Consider the following 18,947-nt stretch of genomic DNA (forward strand, 5'->3'; position numbering starts at 1 on the left):
ACCATGCTAATACCACTTGCCTTTCTAATTTTGTATTTCCATTGTTTAAAAAAAAAAAAAATCACTCAAACCTAATAGCAAAAAATTTGTAGTACAAAAACTACCAATGTTCACAGTCAATATAAATTAAATTTCTTTTTGCCACTACCTAAGGGAAATAATTTTTTTAAAGATTTTATTTATGTATTCATGAGAGAGAGAGAGAGAGGCAGGCGCAGAGATACAGGCAGAGGGAGAAACAGGCTCCATGTAGGAAGCCCGATGTGGGACTTGATCCCAGAATTCCGGGATCACGCCCCAAGCCAAAGGCAGACGCTCAACCGCTGAGCCATCCAGGCGTCCCCTAAGGAAAATAACTATTAAAGCCACCAAATTTAAGTTTTCCACCACCATTATTCATTTCCCAACATCGAACTACTCTATTAGATAGATAAAAGAAACCAATTCTTCTTAGAAACATTTCTTCAGATGCCCAACCATGTTCCTGTGGGCTGAATAGGTATTATATTATATAAATATATAAACACACTCCTTCCCAAATAATACACATTAGCTGAGTAAAAATTTCTTTTTGCCATCACCAATAAAAAATTATTTTTCAACTCTTAGCCAATTAAAAGTTAGGAAATTACTCATTTTATATTAATAACAATGGAAACAATTCTTACAAATAATAGAAGGATTATCTCTCTATATACTAGTAATTTGTTCCAGTAAAAGTGAGACAGTTAATAAAATTCTCTACTGGTAACTGTAATCTGTAATTTTATTAGTTATTTTACTAGAAAGTAGTATTTTACTGCTGTATTAAAACTACCAACTAGTTTACTAGGGGGTTGCAATTAGGTAATGTTTAAGGGTAAACATTTGCCACAAATGTGGCAAATCAAATATAAAAGCCATCTAAGCATGTTGTTGGTTCTCCATCTGCATGGCTAATGACTCTATACTAGTACCACTTACATTTCTCTTTATTATTAGAAAACTCAGCCCAGAGGGTGAAGGGAAAATAGCATTTTTATAAATTATGGGTGGGAGTAGCAATTGGTGCAGTATTTTTAGAGTGCATAGCAACATGTATCAGAATTTTAAATATTCATATTCTGTACCCTAGAAATTTCTCTTCAAGCAATTCCCCTTTCAGAATTTTAATAGTTTGCAAATACACAGAGATAAATGTGTAAGGATATTACCTGCAGCACTGTTCATAACACTAAAAAATCAGAAAACCTAAATGTCTGTCAGTTGGAGAAGGTTAAATAAGCTATGGTATACATCCTTACTATCAACTATTAAAAAGAATGAGGCAGATCTATGTGTCGAGACCTGTGATAAGCATACTGTAAAATAATCTGTGTAGTAGTATTACATCATTTTTCTTAGGAATAAAGCAGTACATGTAGGTACAAATAGATGTTTATCACACAAACATCTAGAAGCATCACATGACATTAACAGTAACTGCCTACAGAGAATGGAATTGGGAGGAAGAGAAATAAGGGAGATCATTTAGTTTATGCAGTCTTTATTGCTTAAATTTTTCAAAGTAAGCATGTTTTGCTTCTGTGTTATTTAAAATAAATAAAGAAAAGTAACATCTTGCTACACTAATCCTTACCCTTTAGACTACAGAAAATGCAAAGAAACTGTAAGGGGAAATAAAGAAACTTGGAGGTCAGATCCAGGAGATATTATTGTGAAACATAATAAAACTAAAACTTTACTACCAAGCCTCATAATGAACTTAAGCATAAACATCTGCTATGTACTCAACAGTGGAATCAACATATCTTAAAAAGAATATGTAAAAATACCTTATGATCATTTTGGTCCTTGACTTCCCTGAAAAAACGAATATCTTTAATCAATCTAGATTTGATATGTTCATCATACATAAATTGGCTGAATATATAGAACTTCTTTTTCAAAAACTGGTAGGTGAAATTAACCTATAAAATTAAAATACAAAAAATTGGACAAAGTTAATATAAAAATCTCAAATCAATGTGGCTGAAGAACAGTTATCAATAAACTCTAATTTATATGAGTTTTCATAAAGTCTAATAATTTACAAAGTCTAATTCACACTGGAAATAAAATAGATGAAGTTTTTTTATTGCCCAAGTTTACAGAACTTTCTATAAGCTTCCCTTAAATATTTTAACTACATAAAAGAGGAGATTATTCTAATAGAACAAAGAGTTATTCTTAGAATCCAAAAACCAGATTCAACACTCTAGATTTTGAGTCATAAACCACAATCAAAAGTTTCTGTTCCTCCCTCTATAAGACTTCTTATTACAAATCTACATGTCTAGAATGATAATAAAGTAACAAACACAGTGCTCTTTGAACTTTCCTGAAGGAAGACCTTTAATTATTTACCCAGGAATATTTTGAGCACCTTTTATGTGCAAGGCACAATCTATCTGCTCTCACACTAGACATGATGCTTGTCATCATGAAGTCTATATTCTAGCAGGAGCAACAGACATTTTAAACACAAATATTTTAAATAAATTATTAAATCTCAACCATAATAATTCATACAATGAGAAGTGCCAGTGCTTTAAGAATGAAGAAAAGGCCCTGACCTAGATTCAGAAAACCCTGAAAAAGTTGGATTTGAGCTGAGAGTAAAGCCATAATAACATAAGATTACTTCTGACCTAGATGGAAGCCTGTACTAATTTTTATCTCTTCCAGCCTCAAGAACTACTGTGTTTGGCAAACAGATGCCATTTTTAACAGTCTTCATTTACCCAGTTTTAGAAATGGGTGCTTTCTCTTAACTCTTCTTGTGGCTTAAGTGCTGCTTTTTCTTGATCTCCTTACTAGTAGTCATCTTAGTAGAAATAGTCTCTTCTTTATCCTTCCCGCTCTTAATAATGGGTAACTGCCAGTCTCTGATCTGGTCTCTTCTATACTCACTTTGTCATCACCAGACACTGGGAATGTACATTCATTACTGTGATCAACTGATTAAGGACTACATATCCCTTGCTAGAGTAAAAAACACCATGAGAGCTGGAACCATTTTTCTCACCACAGTAGCAAGCACAGTGGCTCAGACATGTAAAATATACACATAATTTTATTTATTACATGAATGAGTATCTGACAGATGAGTTTAAAGAAGAGTTTATTTTTATCCTGAAAAGTTCAGATATGACCTCTACATGAATGACTCCTTATTTTAAGTTATAAACTCTGTCTCATTTCTATATTGGTAATCACTAAAATAGAACTCCAATCACATCTCTTATTAGCTCAAATACTATAATGGCTCCCCCACTGAATATTAAAATGGTCCCCATGTAATTTCCAGTTACATACTCCTCCCTATTCCCTTACTTTCAAACATGTTTAATCATATTTTACTATTTAAGCATTCATATTCTTCTTTCCTCAAGGAGAAATTAAGTGTACCCTGAAAACCAGGTAAATTCAAAGACTTCTCTTGTCTGCAGAAGAAAAAATACCATACAAATTCAAGTGATTCCCTCAAGTTATTGCCCACTTCTAAGATTCAAAATATTTTTAGTAAATTTCTACTTTTATGGATATCAAATAATCAGTAAGCTCCCCCCAAGACTGATGTTAAATAAACTGCTATTGATGATTTGTTTGCAAAAGCAACTCTCCAAGAATATCAGACAATCCACCCCAGATACATGTATTTAGCCAATGTGCTCAAATTTCCAATAGTGTTCAAAATGATGATCCTGAGATGGTAAGATATTCAAATATGCCTTTTGTATCACAGAGCTTCCATCATTTCTGAACACAATTTTAGTGCCATTTTTTTCTTAAGATTTTATTTTTAAAAAAGCTCTACAGCCAATGTGGGGCTCAAACTTACAACCCCAAGATCCAGAGTTGCATGCTCTACCAACTAAGCCAGCCAGGCGCCCTCCAAACATTTTAATTACACCAACCAGAAGAATGGAAATTCAAGTATAATATAAACAAGCGTAGTATGTGTTTACCAAAATATTCTATGAGAATATTTGCCAAACTACCAACTTAAACAGGAGTCTATTACCAACTCAACCCCCCAAAAAGGGTTCTTACTGTTGTATTCATGATTCCTGTGCCATGTGTTCGAATTGAATTAGCAATATGTCGAATATTAATAGTGTTCAAATGTTTGTTATTGCTTGTTCGTTCAATAAAAATCTGTAATGAAACAAACTTAGGCTAAATAACACAATCCATAGCAAGCCACTGGTCAGTTATACAAAAAATTTTTACAATCTATCTCATTAAAGATAATTTAATTGGAAAGTCATTCAAGAAGATAATATAATCAAAGCAAAAAAACATGATCTCTAAACAATTATTTTCTGCTTATTTCAGTAGTTTTCACCAATGAGAATCAATTCTTTGCCCCTCAGCCTTCCTAATATACATCCACCCACATTTAGAAAAAATTCTAAAACCCACTCACCTGATTGTTGAGATTATAGAGGTATCGAGACACAAATATATGAATATTTCTCATAATTTCCAAAACATCCAGTCCCTACAAAAGAGCCCGCACAGTTCTATTATTATTGAACAGACTTATACCGATATAGTGACTTGCGAACAAGATTTTTAAATTAAAGAAACAGCTATACAAAAGGTAAGACCAAGGGCTAAGGAGCCCTCTAACTGCTACAATCAGGACTATGTCCTTAGGGAAACCTGGCTGCTTATTATCTCATCCCTTTTGTAAAAACATGAACAGTTATGTTTAAAATTTCAGAGATTCGTTACCCAATCATTTCCCCACCATTCTTGATTGTATCTGTGTTTCCAAAGATCGTCTATATATGTTTTATTAAATAAACTAATGGCCAGATTCTAAAAGGCAGTCAGGAGATGTGGTGATATTTATAAAATGCATCAGGCACTGGGCAAGGTTCTTTATATGTAATTCTCAAAAAAATGAGGTATTAGTCTTCTGTAATTCCACAGCTGAGGAAAATGAAGCTAAGGGAGTTCTCCAAGGTCAAACAGCTAGGAAGAGGCAGAAGCCAGGGATTTCTACAAAGTCTGATTTTGAATCCTTATGCTTCTTTTAATTACACTAAACCACTTTTAATGTACAGGTTACCTATTAAGAATCCTTCATTCTTCAGTTATTATTCTAATGCCTCACAGCATCATATAAATTGTCCCATAGCTCTTCTAACTGGGGCTCAAAGAAGTATCACAGTACCCACTGAAGTTTTTATTATCGTTTTTCTCATGTTTAGACCTAAAAATCTGTTTACTCACTTTTTCTCCCACTAGGTTATAAGGACATGAGCTAAAATTGTTTATTTTTATATCCCAAAATATAGTTCAGTGCCTAGCATCTTTTCAGTAAATACTAAATGTACAAATGAATGAAAGGATATACAAACTGATCTTGGAAATGCAGTAGGATGGAAGAAAAATTGTGATCCTTAAATTTCAGGACTGAATAAATGTTTCTTGATAATATTTCTGGGTTTTCTTAGAAAAAAAATACATGTAAATTAACTGAAAACATAAACTTTTGCACTCGAGATACTGCCAATTGTAAATTAGCTCACTGAATTAGCAAAATTAAATGCTTCCAGGCAGTTATCATTTTAAGAATATATTTATAATATATACATTTAACTATTTCTTCCTAAAACATTAAAGGTTATATATCTAGGTTTAAAATCTTTAGCTATGATCTTGATTAAACTTTTTACAATTCTGCACAAGTCACCTCACTAGACCAATGTTTCTGAAACACTACATCTAAATCTATGCAGATTTCAGATGTTCAACAAAAGGCAAACTATAAACAGAAAGCTTATGGTAAATTACTCATGAAGAAAATTAGCACCATCTAATTTTCTATTCTTGTCAAGCATATCATTTTTATAGCAAATATTTTCTTGAGATGTAAACATATGCTAAATAAAGTAAAAAAAAAAAATAGACTACTCAGAGAAACACTATTATGCTACAAATACACTACACGAGAAACACTTTATACTGTACCTGTTCCAAAGTCTGACTAGGAAGATGAGCTTCTGTCATAACCAATCCATAACGCTGGGTAGCTAAATTTCTCATTTCACTGTAAGTGGCCCAATCATGAAGAGCTACTGTTGTTAAATTGTAGAAGGTCTTGTCTAGGTAGTGAGTTACATAAGCTACCAAAAAAAACAAAAAATAAAAAATGTTTTGATTCATGAAAAAGTAGAAAAGGAAGAGAAATGAAACTTATGGAAACAACTTGTCTTTGAACATTAAATTTCTTCCTTTAAAATAAGGTACTAAGGGATCCCTGGGTGGCGCAGTGGTTTAGCGCCTGCCTTTGGCTCAGGGCGCGATCCTGGAGATCCGGGATCGAATCCCACGTCGGGCTCCCAGTGCATGGAGCCTGCTTCTCCCTCTGCCTATGTCTCTGCCTCTCTCTCTCTGTGTGTGACTATCATAAATAAATAAAAATTAAAAAAAAATAAAAAATAAAAAATAAAATAAAATAAGGTACTAAAAATAAATAAATAAATGAATAAATGAATGAATGAATGAATAAATAAAGCACTAGAAGAAAATAAAAACAAAAAGGAATTAAAGAATAAATGAGTAACAAAAATATCCTCAGAGTTTTGTTTTTTAATAGTTAAGGGCAAACAGACATAGAGTATGATTTTAAGAAGGAAAGCAGAACACTCACCTCGAATGTCAATAAAACGATTGAAAAATCGAATTGGATTCAAAGAGAAAAAAAGGGCCAGGTCTTTCATGCCAACTTTGAAAGGGTTTCGGTCATCCAGCTTTAAATGAGTGTGCACAGAAAGTCGCAGATCCTTCTCTATTTCCTTGCATAATTTGTCCAGTAAATGCTATTTACAAAAGAATACTTTAATTTTTCAAAATGATACTCAAAAAACAAAACAAAACAAAACAAAAAAAACAAAAAATAAAATGATACTCTAATTGCATTATTCCACTAAGGCATCTATGCTTTGACCATTAGCTTTATAATCAGTGCAATGATGAAAAAAATCTGTCAATCTGGTTAAAGAGTCTAAATAAGCTATGGTAAAATACTACTTTTATTGACAAAGTGAAAATTACTTTGTCCTTCATTTTATTTTATTTTTTTGAAGATTTTTAAGTGGGGCACCTGGGTGGCTCAGTCGGTTAAGTGTCTGCCTTTGGGTCAGGTCATGATCCCAGGATCCTGGTATCCAGCCCTGCATTGGGCTCCCTGCTCAGCAGGGAGTCTGCTTTTCCCTCTCCCTCTGCCACTCTCCCTGCTTGTGCTCATGCTATCTCTGTCAAATAAATAATAAAATCATTAAAAAAAGTAATAAAGATTTTCAGTAATCTCTACTCCAAATGTGGGGCTTGAACCCAAAGCCCCAAGATCAAGTTACACACTTTACTGACTGAGCCAGGCAGGCACCCCTGTTCTCCACTTTAAACAAATGATTTTTTGACCAGGGAGCAGGTAAATAAATTCTAAGTTTCTATTTTCAATAATACTTAAACCCTTGAGAAGAACTTCAAAAGCTAATGTCTGATGACTTAATTAAAAGGAATATGAATATGCAATATAATATTTATGGAAACCAGTAACAAAAAAGGAAATGCCCTGAAAACTACCAGAAGACATTTTTAAAAAGCTTCCTTATATGGGTGCCTGGATAGCTCAGTCAGTTGGGCGTTTGACTCTTGATTTCAGCTTGGGTAGTGATCTCAAGGTCATTGGATGGAGTGCCACTGTGGGCTCCATGCTCAGCAGGAAGTCTGCTTGGGATCCTCTCTTTCCCTTTCCCTCTGCTGCTCCCTCTGTTATCAAATAAAAAAATAAAATCTTAAAGGTTATTACAAGCTTCACTTCCTTATAATAATCATTTTTTAAAAAATCATAAAATTCACTGTAAAATAAAATTGATCTTTTCTGGTCTATCATGAAGTTCTAATTACACATGTTCTAATTACATGTATGTTATTTTTAAATAAGAATAGTTAATACAAGAAATTATACAAAATTTTTCAATTTGTCAAACCTGAATATGGTTTACATTGTGAAGTTTACTTGTTTTTAATCTCTCCTTCCATATAATATTGCTAGATGAAAATTTAAAGGTATCAGTGTTTATAATACGCATTCCATTAAAATAAGAAGGCATATACTACACTGCATTTGAATTATTTGTAACACAAGTAAATCTTTTAAATTTAGGAAATTTAAATGAACAGTAAATTTTAGTCAGTAGCTCTGCAAATAACTCAATAAAATATTGGTAGTTAAGTTGCAATAACTGCATTACCCCACTAGTAGCACTCAATATTCAAACCAATTTTGCATTTTTATTCTTCTAATAAACAGAATTTTAAATTCAAGTCTACTATTTACTAAAGTGAAAAAAATTTCCCAAATTCTTGTCTGAATTTTTATATAAAAATTAGGAATTGGGGGCCCCTGGCAGCTCAGTTGAGCATCCACTCTTGATTTTGGCTCCAGTGAGGCTCCACACTAAAAGTTTGCTTGTCACTCTCCATCCCCCTACCTGTGTGTGCTCTCAAATTTAAAAAAATATTAAAAAAGAAAATTAGAAATTACAGACCAATTTAGCAAAATAGTGATACTATAACTAAAAAGAGATCCTTTGTTCTAGACAGTGATTTATAAATAATTTATATTATTACTTATATAAAAAATGAATATATGTGTAAATGAAAGCCTGCTTCAATCCAGGTTTTCCCAAACACTGAAAAACTTAAAACATGTATTTGGAATGCAATCCCGAATATGATGTTACCTCGTTTAAAATTTCCATAATTTCTTTGTCATAGCAATCCAGAAGTATTTCATAGGACTCTAAATGCCTTGCATGCATCATGGCAGGTACACAGTCTCGTAAAGCACTGAACATGTACTAAGAGGAAAATTAGAATGTTCATGAATTTAGAAAAACCAGAGCTCTAATTAAGAAATATCACAAGGGGGAAAAAAAGAAGTATCACAAAAGTTTATCTTTAAAGACAAAATCTCAATCTGAAGGGTTTTTTTTTTCACATAACTGTCTTACTTTCCTAAACAAGATGAGCCAGATTTTACTCTCTAAAGTGAATACGTTAAAAAAAAAAAAAATTGACATTCACTTATCCTTTCTTGTCTTGAGCATTCAAATACTTACTTCCATAAAGAAACATAAAGACCTGAATAATATATACCTTGCTGACAAGTAAACGCCAAACTATTGTGACATAAACTAAAATCAAGTGAAATGAGAATGATTAGGAATATGAGTAAAAAAGTTAAATAGATTAAAATTAATATCAAATTTAACTACAGGTTAAATGCCTATTAAACATAGTAGCATTGTAAAAACATTAGCAGTAAATTTTAAAATGATTAAGTCAAATGATTGTATTTAAGACTAATTAGAATGGTTTGTACAATAACTAAAAATGATGGACTATTTTTTACATTATTCTTCACTTACATGTAATCTGGCTGCATCAACAGCATGTTCATATACGTCATCTAAATAAATTGGGAAGACAGCTCGATGCCAGTATAAAAAACAACAGTCACACTGTGTTTGGACTCTACAATATAAAGTAGTAATTAGTGGTAGCAAAATTGAAGTACCTCCTCCCTGCCCCCAAAATAATGAAAGGACCATCATCTTACCATAATGGTAAGAGCTCAATCTTACTTCCGTATTCCCTGTATCACTTAACCCAATATTAGTACAGAGAAAGCCACAAAATAATATTTTTCAGATTGAACAAGGATAACAAAACACTCCAATATCTAATAGTCGGAATTCTGCACAGATGCTTTAATTCTAAAGCATACTTGAAAAATACACATAACTTATAAATAGTTTAAACTTTTCAATATTATTTGATATGACTGAACTTACAACACTTGCAACACACATGCCATTTTACCCGTCTCAAGGTGGAAAAGCAGAACCTTTTTAAAAAATTGTGAACAAAACAAAACAAAAAACAAAAACCCAGTTACACTTAACCTGTCTATAATCTTTGCCAAGTGACTATTTCATGCCATTTTGGGACAACAAAATGATCATTAAATATCTTGTAATGAAGGCGGCTATTTCTTCCAAAGATAGAAAGTTAAGTGCTACTAACTACAAAAGTCTCAGCTTCTCAGAACAAAAATAGTAAGTTTTATAGAAGTTAAAACATTAAGTTTTAAACATTAAACATAAAACTATACTATAACCTTAATTCACCTGAGAATCAAAACTCAGAAGACTCATTTTCCCTTCAAGAAACATACTGCTTCCTAAATAAAAGGAAAATAATAAAGTCACAACACTTCCAAAAAAGAATTCATTTTAGTGACTTCCAATTCATATGTCAAAATAAAATTACAGAATGTGACATGTGACACGAAACTCGAAGTCTCTTATAGATTGATGAAACCTTGTTATAAAACAGCAATTTTAAAAGCCCACAAGGCTAGTGGAGGATCACAGCAATCACTGTGCATCAGGGCTGGCATGACAGATTCTCACAAGAGTGCTTCCAAAAGCCACCTCCTTACTGTAGGAGTGAAGCTGAAGAAATATGCTCCCTCGTCACTAGCTCATTTTGGTCATGCTAGAGGAGGAGTGACAAGGAGGAACTAATGGTCTCTCTAAGTTATATTTCTTCTTCTTTTGCATGCTAAACAGAAAACTGATGTTTCTATCAGCCTTATCTTTGAAGTATCATTACATATCCCTACTTACCTTTCTCTAAGCTCAGTGATAAGATCCAGCTTTTTCATGACTACTTGGAGTGGAAAGAGTTCTTCATCTTTAAATGTTTTCTTTCAGGAAGGAGAAAAAATGACAGAGAAGTTGCAAAGTAAGGACAGGCTTCTTGGGTCAGTAACAAGAGAATTGTGAAATCTCAGATCTCATTTTCCCTCCATAGTAGCAATACACTTACCATTTGTGTGCCAACACTTAGTGCCAAAGAAACAATAAGTCTCCGTTGCCTTGTGCTTGGTCCATTTAGAGTGTTTTCAGCCAAAACTAAAGCAGAGAGCACATCAAGACGCTGTTCACTATATTTTTTGTCAGAAATTACTCTTTTCTAAAAGATAAAAGGAGAGAAAACAAGAAATAACAGATTTATTTCTGAAGCAGTAACAAAGACTCAGAAGAAAAACTTTGGGGTAATCTTTTCCAAGATGCAATTTTAGACAAACACTTTCCCTGTTCAGCTTCTTCTGTTATGTGCTTTACACTTAACATTGTCATTTAATGCTGTTAGAGACAGCAAATGTATTAAGCATATTTTTAAATTTCCATAGTAGGCTTTTTGAGAGGCAATTCAAGAGAGCAGTATAGGCCCCATTCTAAAATTTCCGTATTTTTTAATAAGGGAATTATTTCTTTAAAAAAAGAGGAATTTTTTTAAAGATTTATTTATTTATTCATGAGAGACCAAGAGAGAGAAAGGCAGAGACATAGGCAGAGGGAGAAGCAGGTTCCTCGCAGGGAGCCCAATGTGGGACTTGACCCCGGATCCTGGGATCATGCCCTGAACCGAAGGCAGATGCTCAACCGCTGAGCCACCCAGGCATCCCAAAGAAAGAGGAATATTTTAAAATTATATGCAATGTCACTTTTTAATAGAGGAGTGCATGCTGCAAGTTCAGAGTTAAGATAACCCTGATTGTTCTAAATAACAATCATAAAATACCACAGAAGAGCCAAGAATTATTATGTTTGAAGGAACAGCGTAAGTATCTAAAACAACAGAAGAGCAAACAAAAAATAATTATGCTGAATATACAATAAACTGCATACCTTGGCCACAGAAATAGAATTAAGAGCCTGATGTTGAAGGTGCTGTGTTATATGTGAAACCGAATCAGCCACAACCATGCTTCTTCTGTAAAACATATGCTCTATTGCCTAAAAAGAACCACAAGTAATGTGAAAATCAGCTTAAAACTTTTAGGCAAATTATAGAATATCTTTAAGACCTTGGGTTAGGTAACGAATTTGTAAATGAGATCCAAAATCACCATCAGATAGGGTAAGATTGTAAACTTGACTACATTAAAATTTAAGAATTTCTGTTCATCAAAAGCCACTATTAAAAAAATAAAAAGGCAAGCTGAAGCATGAGAAAATACCTGCCACACACGAGGGTTTAAGTACTCAGAATGAATGAATGAAATTTTTTTAAAGATAATTTAAATATTTTTAAAATAATTTAACAGAAAACTGAACAAAAGAACTGACTTTTCACAAAAGAAAAAACACAGTTAATAAAACACTTGAAAAAGACATTACTGTCAACAATCAGTGAAGTAAATACCACAAATAAAATAATTTACCTCCCACCCAAAAAAAAGCCAGATAATACCAACGTTGGCCAGTTAGGTAACCACAGGAAGTCTAGTCCACTGGGGAGGTATCTAAACTGACATAGAACAACTATAGGAAACAATGTGGCATCCTCTTGAAAAGCTAAACATGGACATCACACACAACCAGCAGTCCTCCAATAGACCCATAACACCTCAGAAAAACTCCTGCACAATTACACCAAGAAACATATGCAAGAATAGCAACACTGTTTATAATAGCAACAACTGGAAACCACCCAAAGGTCCATCCACAGGAAAGCTACATAGCCATGAAAATGAATGAAGGACAGCTACTCATCGCAACATGTTCAAATATAAAATCCTGAGTTTGAAAAAAAGGTAAGTCAAAAATACAAGAAGTATCACTTCATTAATATAAACTTCAAGAACGAATGGCTTACAGATTCACCCATATCTGGTAAACTAAAATGAAAAACAACAGAATGGGAAGCATAAAATTCAGGACAGTGGTTTCCTCTGAGGGAGTGGGATAAGAGTAATCACAAAGGGACAGTAGGGGGTTTGTGAAAATAGTATTTCTTAAATGGGATGGGTTTTTAAGTGTCTAGTCTTTTTAAAAAAATGTTTATTAAATACATATGCATATACATACATATACATACATTTCTGTACTTATAGTTCACAAAAAAATATAATAACATATCTTAAAGGAAAAAAATGCTAAAAATCTCCAAAAATTTATTTCCGAAGCAATCTAAAGGCATTAGCAGAAATTTGCTAGCATATTTTCAATTTTTACAAAAGGTTAAGTGGAGTTCTCCCGCCTACAAGGGGTTTTTTTTTTTTTTAAAGAGAGCATCCTAAGGAGCTTTATATTTCCAGAAGTATTAAATCACAAGGTCACAGTATTTTCTCTAAATTACAAAATAATTAGCCTCATGTTGACCAGCCTCATGGGCATTTGAACACTATCAAATGGACAAATAATGTCTTTTTTTTCCTTAAGTTGATACACAATGTTAGTTTCAGGCATACAACCTAGAGATTTGACAAGTTTATACATTATGCTATGTTCACCGTAAGTGTAGCTACCAACTATCCCATTACATTTCTATTTCATTATCACTGCCTGTATTCTTTATGATTTGCCTTTTATTCCTTTGACTTACTCATTCCATAACTGGAAGCCTGTATCGCCTTCTCCCCTGCACCCATTTTATCCTACCCTCCATGCCCCGACCCCACAGCTGGCAATCATCAGTTTGTTTCCTATACTTATAGATCTGATTCTGATTTTCGTTTATTCATTTGTTGTTGTTTAGACTCCACTTATGAGTGGAATTATACAGTATTTATCTTTCCATCTATCTTATTTCACTTAGCATAATGCCCTTTAAGTTCATGCATGTTGTCTCCAATGGCACAATCTCACCCTTTTTTTTTACAGCTGTGTAATCTATGACATATATACCACATCTTCTTTACCTGTTTATCTACTGATGGACACTTAGGTTGTTTCTATACCTTGGCTCTTGTAAATAATGCTACAATAAACATAAGGGGTGTAAATATCTTTTCGAGTTAGTGTTTTCATTTTCTTTGGGCAAATACCTGGTAGTGGAATTACTGGATCATATGGTATTTATATTTTTAACTTTTTGAGGTATCTCCATACTGTTTTCCACAGTGCCTATACCAATTTACATTCCTACCAACAATGCATGAAGGTTCCTTTTTCTCCACATCTCCACCACCTCTTGTTATTTCTCGTCATTTTGATATTAGCCATTCTAACTGGTGCAAGGGGGAGATCTCGTTGTGCTTGTGATTTGGATTTTCCTGACAAGTGATAGTAAGGATCTTTTCAAGTGTCTGTTGACCATCTGTATGTCTTCTCTGGAGAAATGTCTCCTTGGTCCTTTGTCCATGTTTTAATTAGATGATGATGATGATAATGATTGAGTTGTAGAAGTTCCTTATATATTTTAGATATTAACCCCTTACTGGATGTATCATTTGCAAATGTCTTCCCCCATTTGGTACATCGTCTTTTGTTTTCTTGATGGTTTCCTTTGCTGTGCAAAAGCTTTTTATTTTGATGTAGTCTCAATAGTTTATTTTTGCTTTTGTTTCCCTTGCCTTGGGAGACTATCTAGAAAAATGCTATGGCTGATGTCAGAGAAATTACTGTCTGTGCTCTCTTCTAGGATTTTTATAGTTTCAGGTCTCATATTTAGGTCTTTAATCCATTTCACATTTATTTTTGTACATGGCATCAGAAAGTGGTCCAGTTTCATGCTCTACCTGTAGCTGTCGAGTATTCCCAGCACGATTTATTAAAGAGACTATTTCCCGGGGATCCCTGGGTGGCTCAGCAGATTAGCGCCTGCCTTTGGCCCAGGGCATGATCCTGGAGTCCCAGGATTGAGTCCCGCATCAGGCTCCCTACATGGAGCCTGCCTCTCTCTCTCTGTCTCTCATGAATAAATAAATAAAATCTTTAAAAAAAAAAAAAAAAAGAGAGAGAGAGAGACTATTACCCCACTGTATATTCTTGCCTCCTTTGTCATAATTGACCATGTAATTGTGAGTTTATTTCTGGGAACATTTTGTGCCACTGATCTCTGTGTCAATTTCTGTGCCAGGCCATATTCTTTTTTGTAATTCAGTCAACACGCTTAAAACTTCAATAAGTAAAACTTTACTAATACTTAAGCTAACCTTTTCACTTGCCTTCTTCTCTCTCTCACTACATGCTAATTTTTAATAAAGTTTAAATATATTGGCCATTCATAAGAAGTTAATCAGGAATTTCTTTCAATGGCTAGTTTCCTTAGCCAACTGAGAGATAAGTACACTTTCCCACAATTTTTTTATTTTCATAATTGAGAAGTCAAATATTACAAGACCACCTTAATTTAAGCACAATTCTCAATTATAATGGCAAATAAAATAATTTTGAACCTACCTTGAGAAGTTCAACAAGTCTGCATAATGCCTTAACCGAGGTTTTGGTCATTGGCTTTTGCATTGACATGTAGAGATTCATTGTGGTTTTAATAATGGTACTAATACTGTATGCATACAAGAAGCCCTATAAAAAAATAAAACATTGATTATAATTGCAAGAAAAAGTTTCATTTCTTCAATATTTCATTCTCTATGTAACAATAATTATGGCTTGGCTTGTCAATAACTATTGTTTGTAAAGTTCATTTTAAAGTCTGTTTTTAAGATTTTTAAACACGTTTCCTCATACAATATATACATGATGGTAAAGTTTCAAAACAATTCTTAAAAGTGTATGTAACCTATTAAATACCGTAAGTTCAGTACTGCTGAAATTATGATACATAATCACAGTTAAAGAATCTTCCTTTATACAAACAAACATACCCTTCAAGGAAATAATCTGAATCTCAAGAATATATCCATTCATCCTTATCTTACCTGCCAGACACGAATATAAAGACTCTTATCTGCTGCAGACAAAAGCTAAGAATTCAAGGAAGGAGAAGTGAAAAATGAGGAAAGCTGCTCTCTGGCCAGTACACATATCAAAAGGTATTTTTCACTTCCAAGGCAATTCCCCCTTTCCTTTCACCTAGGGCAATCACCACTGTCTATCTGCTACCATGTACCCTGCCTATGTTGGTGCTAATCAGACTTTATCTCCTTCTAGCCCAATAAGAACAGATTCTCTCCTACCCTTCGATTCACAAAGGAAGAATACAGGTCTTGTGAGATTAAAAAATACTGAGTGCTAGTAAACCCAGGGAAATGGGATGGAATAAGAAAACAGGGAAAAGGATATGATCTCTCAGATATATTTTCAGTTAGATCCAGAAACACAAACATATATAGTAACAGAAATTCTTTGGGTATATAAAGGACCAAAAAAAAATACACATACAGTTTAGAGATGAACCTAAACTACACTACTGTGGATATATCCAAGGAGCTGTGGCAGAAGCTACACACTAGTGATGCTCAATTTCTATTCTTTTCCTCTGCTGTGAGAGAGAGAGAGTACTCTCACCATCGGTGTTAACAGTGACTCAGCAAAGGAGTGACAGTCAATGTGGGTGGGACAGGGAGTTTCTCTGAAGTAATAATAACTCTGTGATAAAGAGATGTGCTAAATTAAAGAATAAGAAATGAGAGGGAAGGTAGTATCCTGAGAAAAGTAACAGACAATAAAACCAAAGCTTGGGGCATACACAAAGAAAGAGCCTCAAGTCTTATCTTGTCAGCTACAGGACTATTACACCAGACTCTGCTGCAGTGCAGTACCACAAAAAGTTAAAAAACAGAAACAACAAACAGCAAAACTGTAACTCTAAGGCAGGGAGAAAAAAGGAGTTTCTTTTTTGAGGGGAAAGGAAGGAGAAAGAACTCATGGGGTGATATCTATCACACCATTCCCAGATGGTCAATAATTTGTGAGAGATACATATGAATGATGTCTTTTAAAAATCTAAATGGGGACGGAAGAGGTCTAGCTCTGTTTCTGTTAATGGTAGAATAAATAATCTGGACCAATCTTCCTACAAAGATCAACTAGCAAATCTGGGCAAAACATTTTTTTTTAATCTTTTAGAAGGCATCAAAGAACTACCAAGAAGGTAAGGAAATATAAAGCCAAAATCTAGAAGACAGAAACTCAGAGAAGTAAGCTTGGCTTTTGTGGCTGCTTTCCCCTTAAGAGGCATCTGCCCCATTCCAAAAGAGAAAAAAGACAGAAACCAAACATTATCTTTAAACACCTCACACTGAAAGGAAAGGGGAATAAAAATAGGAGTTCATGGCCCATCAAAGAGGGACAGAAGTCTTGTAAACCTACATTCTGGATTGGGATCCTGAAAAACTACCCCCTGACAAGTAAGGGTGAACTCAAAAAATAGCCATCATAAGATTTAGGTCCCACTTCAAATCATCTCAATCCATGACTGGGTTGAGGTGATCTGGGTTGCTAATTGTCCTAGACTAGCTGTATATTGGAGGCAAAGATTATTAAATCCTCTCTGGAGAAAAAGAAACAATATCCAGATCTTCAAATTACAGCCATAGGTTTCATATACAATGTGCCATACATTAAAAAATAACCAGGCATACAAAAAGACATATCCAAAACCCAAGAAAAAAACAGGTAACAGAAATATCCAGATAATGAAATTATTGGCAACTTCAAAATAATTATGCTGAGTACACTGAAGGAAATGAAAACTTATTCATAAAAAGAAGCTATTAAAAAAAGCTGAAAAGTAAAATAATTAAAATTAAGAATTCAGCAGATAAGCTAAACAGTAGATTAGACATAGCTGAAGAGAAAATTAGGAGAGAGAGTGATAATAAAACAGAAATAGTACTTGAAGAGTTGATGGCTGAGAAATTCCAGAAGCTCTATAAATCCCAAGCAGTACTGACACAAAGAAAACTACATCTAGGTACCTCAAAATAATATTGCTAAAACCCAAAAAGTAAACCTTACAAGCAATTAGAGAAAGACTCACATTGAGAAAAGCAACAAAACTGACAACTGACTTCTCAAAAAATAAATAAATAAAGGAAGCCAGAAGACAATAAGGGAGGAGGGAGGTGAAGGATCCTGCTAACCCATAATTCTGAATGTAGCAAAACTACCTTCCAAAATGAAGTTGAAATTAGATATATCTAGACAAAAAATGGTGATAATTCATCAACAGAAAGACATTTTAAATGAAATATTAACAGGTATTCCACAAACAGAAGAATAAAGAGATGCAGGAAGGATGAAAAGCAACAAAACAAATATGTGGGTAAATCTAAATGGACCCTAACTATAAAAAACAACAGCAGCAATAATAATAATACCTTGTGAAGTTTAATACATGGAATCAAAATAAATAGCAGCAGAGGTGAAAGGGATAAAACTACTCATTTATTTTGGAGTTGAAGGTTAAATGATGCATCTTAAATCCTCACAGTAACCACTAAAAAACAGTAAAAGAATATAGAATTTAAAACCTAATAGTGAGAGAAATAAAATGATGAAATCATTCAAAAGAACAAGTCAAACAAACAGAAAGCAATCAGTCAGATGCTAGTTTAAATCCAAATACATCAGCAATGACAAAAAGGTAACAAAAAGGGGTGCCTGGGTGACTCAGTTGGTTAAGAGTCTAACTCTCCTGGTTTCAGCTCAGGTCATGATCTCAGGGTTGAGATCGGGCTCCACAATGGGCTCTGCACTCAGCACAGAGTCTGTCTATCCCTCTCCCTCTGTTCTCCTCCCCCCTGCATAGCCTCTCTCTAAAATAATAAATATTTTAAAAAATAATGAAAAAAGAAAGATCAAACTGGGGAAACTTATGCTGCTTTCAGGACACAGACATTAAATGTAAGGAGCCAGGATACCTGAGTGGCTCAGTTGGTTAAGCGGCTGCCGTTGGCTCAGGATTGAGCCCCACATTGGGCTTCCTGCTCAGCAGAGAGTCTGCTACTTCCTGCCCCCGACCCCAGCTCATGCACTCCCCCTCTCTCTCTCTAATAAATAAAAAAATCTTTAGGGGCGCCTGGGTGACGTAGTTGGTTGAGCATCTGACTTTCAGTTTCAGCTCAGGTCACGATCTCA

The 18,947-nt window shown here is 34.0% G+C and overlaps 1 protein-coding gene across 1 annotated transcript in view; it reads right to left on the reverse strand.

The window, feature by feature from the left end:
* WASHC4 (WASH complex subunit 4) overlaps positions 1-18,947 on the reverse strand; it is a 53,925-nt gene that overhangs the window by 13,052 nt on the left and 21,926 nt on the right. The window contains exons 15-25 of the mRNA XM_077914789.1: positions 15,303-15,428; positions 11,805-11,912; positions 10,939-11,085; positions 10,737-10,816; positions 9,474-9,579; positions 8,787-8,903; positions 6,689-6,857; positions 6,007-6,161; positions 4,451-4,525; positions 4,075-4,179; positions 1,815-1,949 (exon numbers count right to left, since the gene is read on the reverse strand). Coding sequence (XP_077770915.1) covers positions 1,815-1,949; positions 4,075-4,179; positions 4,451-4,525; positions 6,007-6,161; positions 6,689-6,857; positions 8,787-8,903; positions 9,474-9,579; positions 10,737-10,816; positions 10,939-11,085; positions 11,805-11,912; positions 15,303-15,428 — 1,323 coding nt within the window. The remainder of the gene's footprint in view (positions 1-1,814; positions 1,950-4,074; positions 4,180-4,450; positions 4,526-6,006; positions 6,162-6,688; positions 6,858-8,786; positions 8,904-9,473; positions 9,580-10,736; positions 10,817-10,938; positions 11,086-11,804; positions 11,913-15,302; positions 15,429-18,947) is intronic.

The sequence above is a fragment of the Canis aureus genome, chromosome 11 (genome assembly GCF_053574225.1).
Source record: "Canis aureus isolate CA01 chromosome 11, VMU_Caureus_v.1.0, whole genome shotgun sequence".
Classification (NCBI taxonomy): Eukaryota; Metazoa; Chordata; class Mammalia; order Carnivora; family Canidae; genus Canis; species Canis aureus.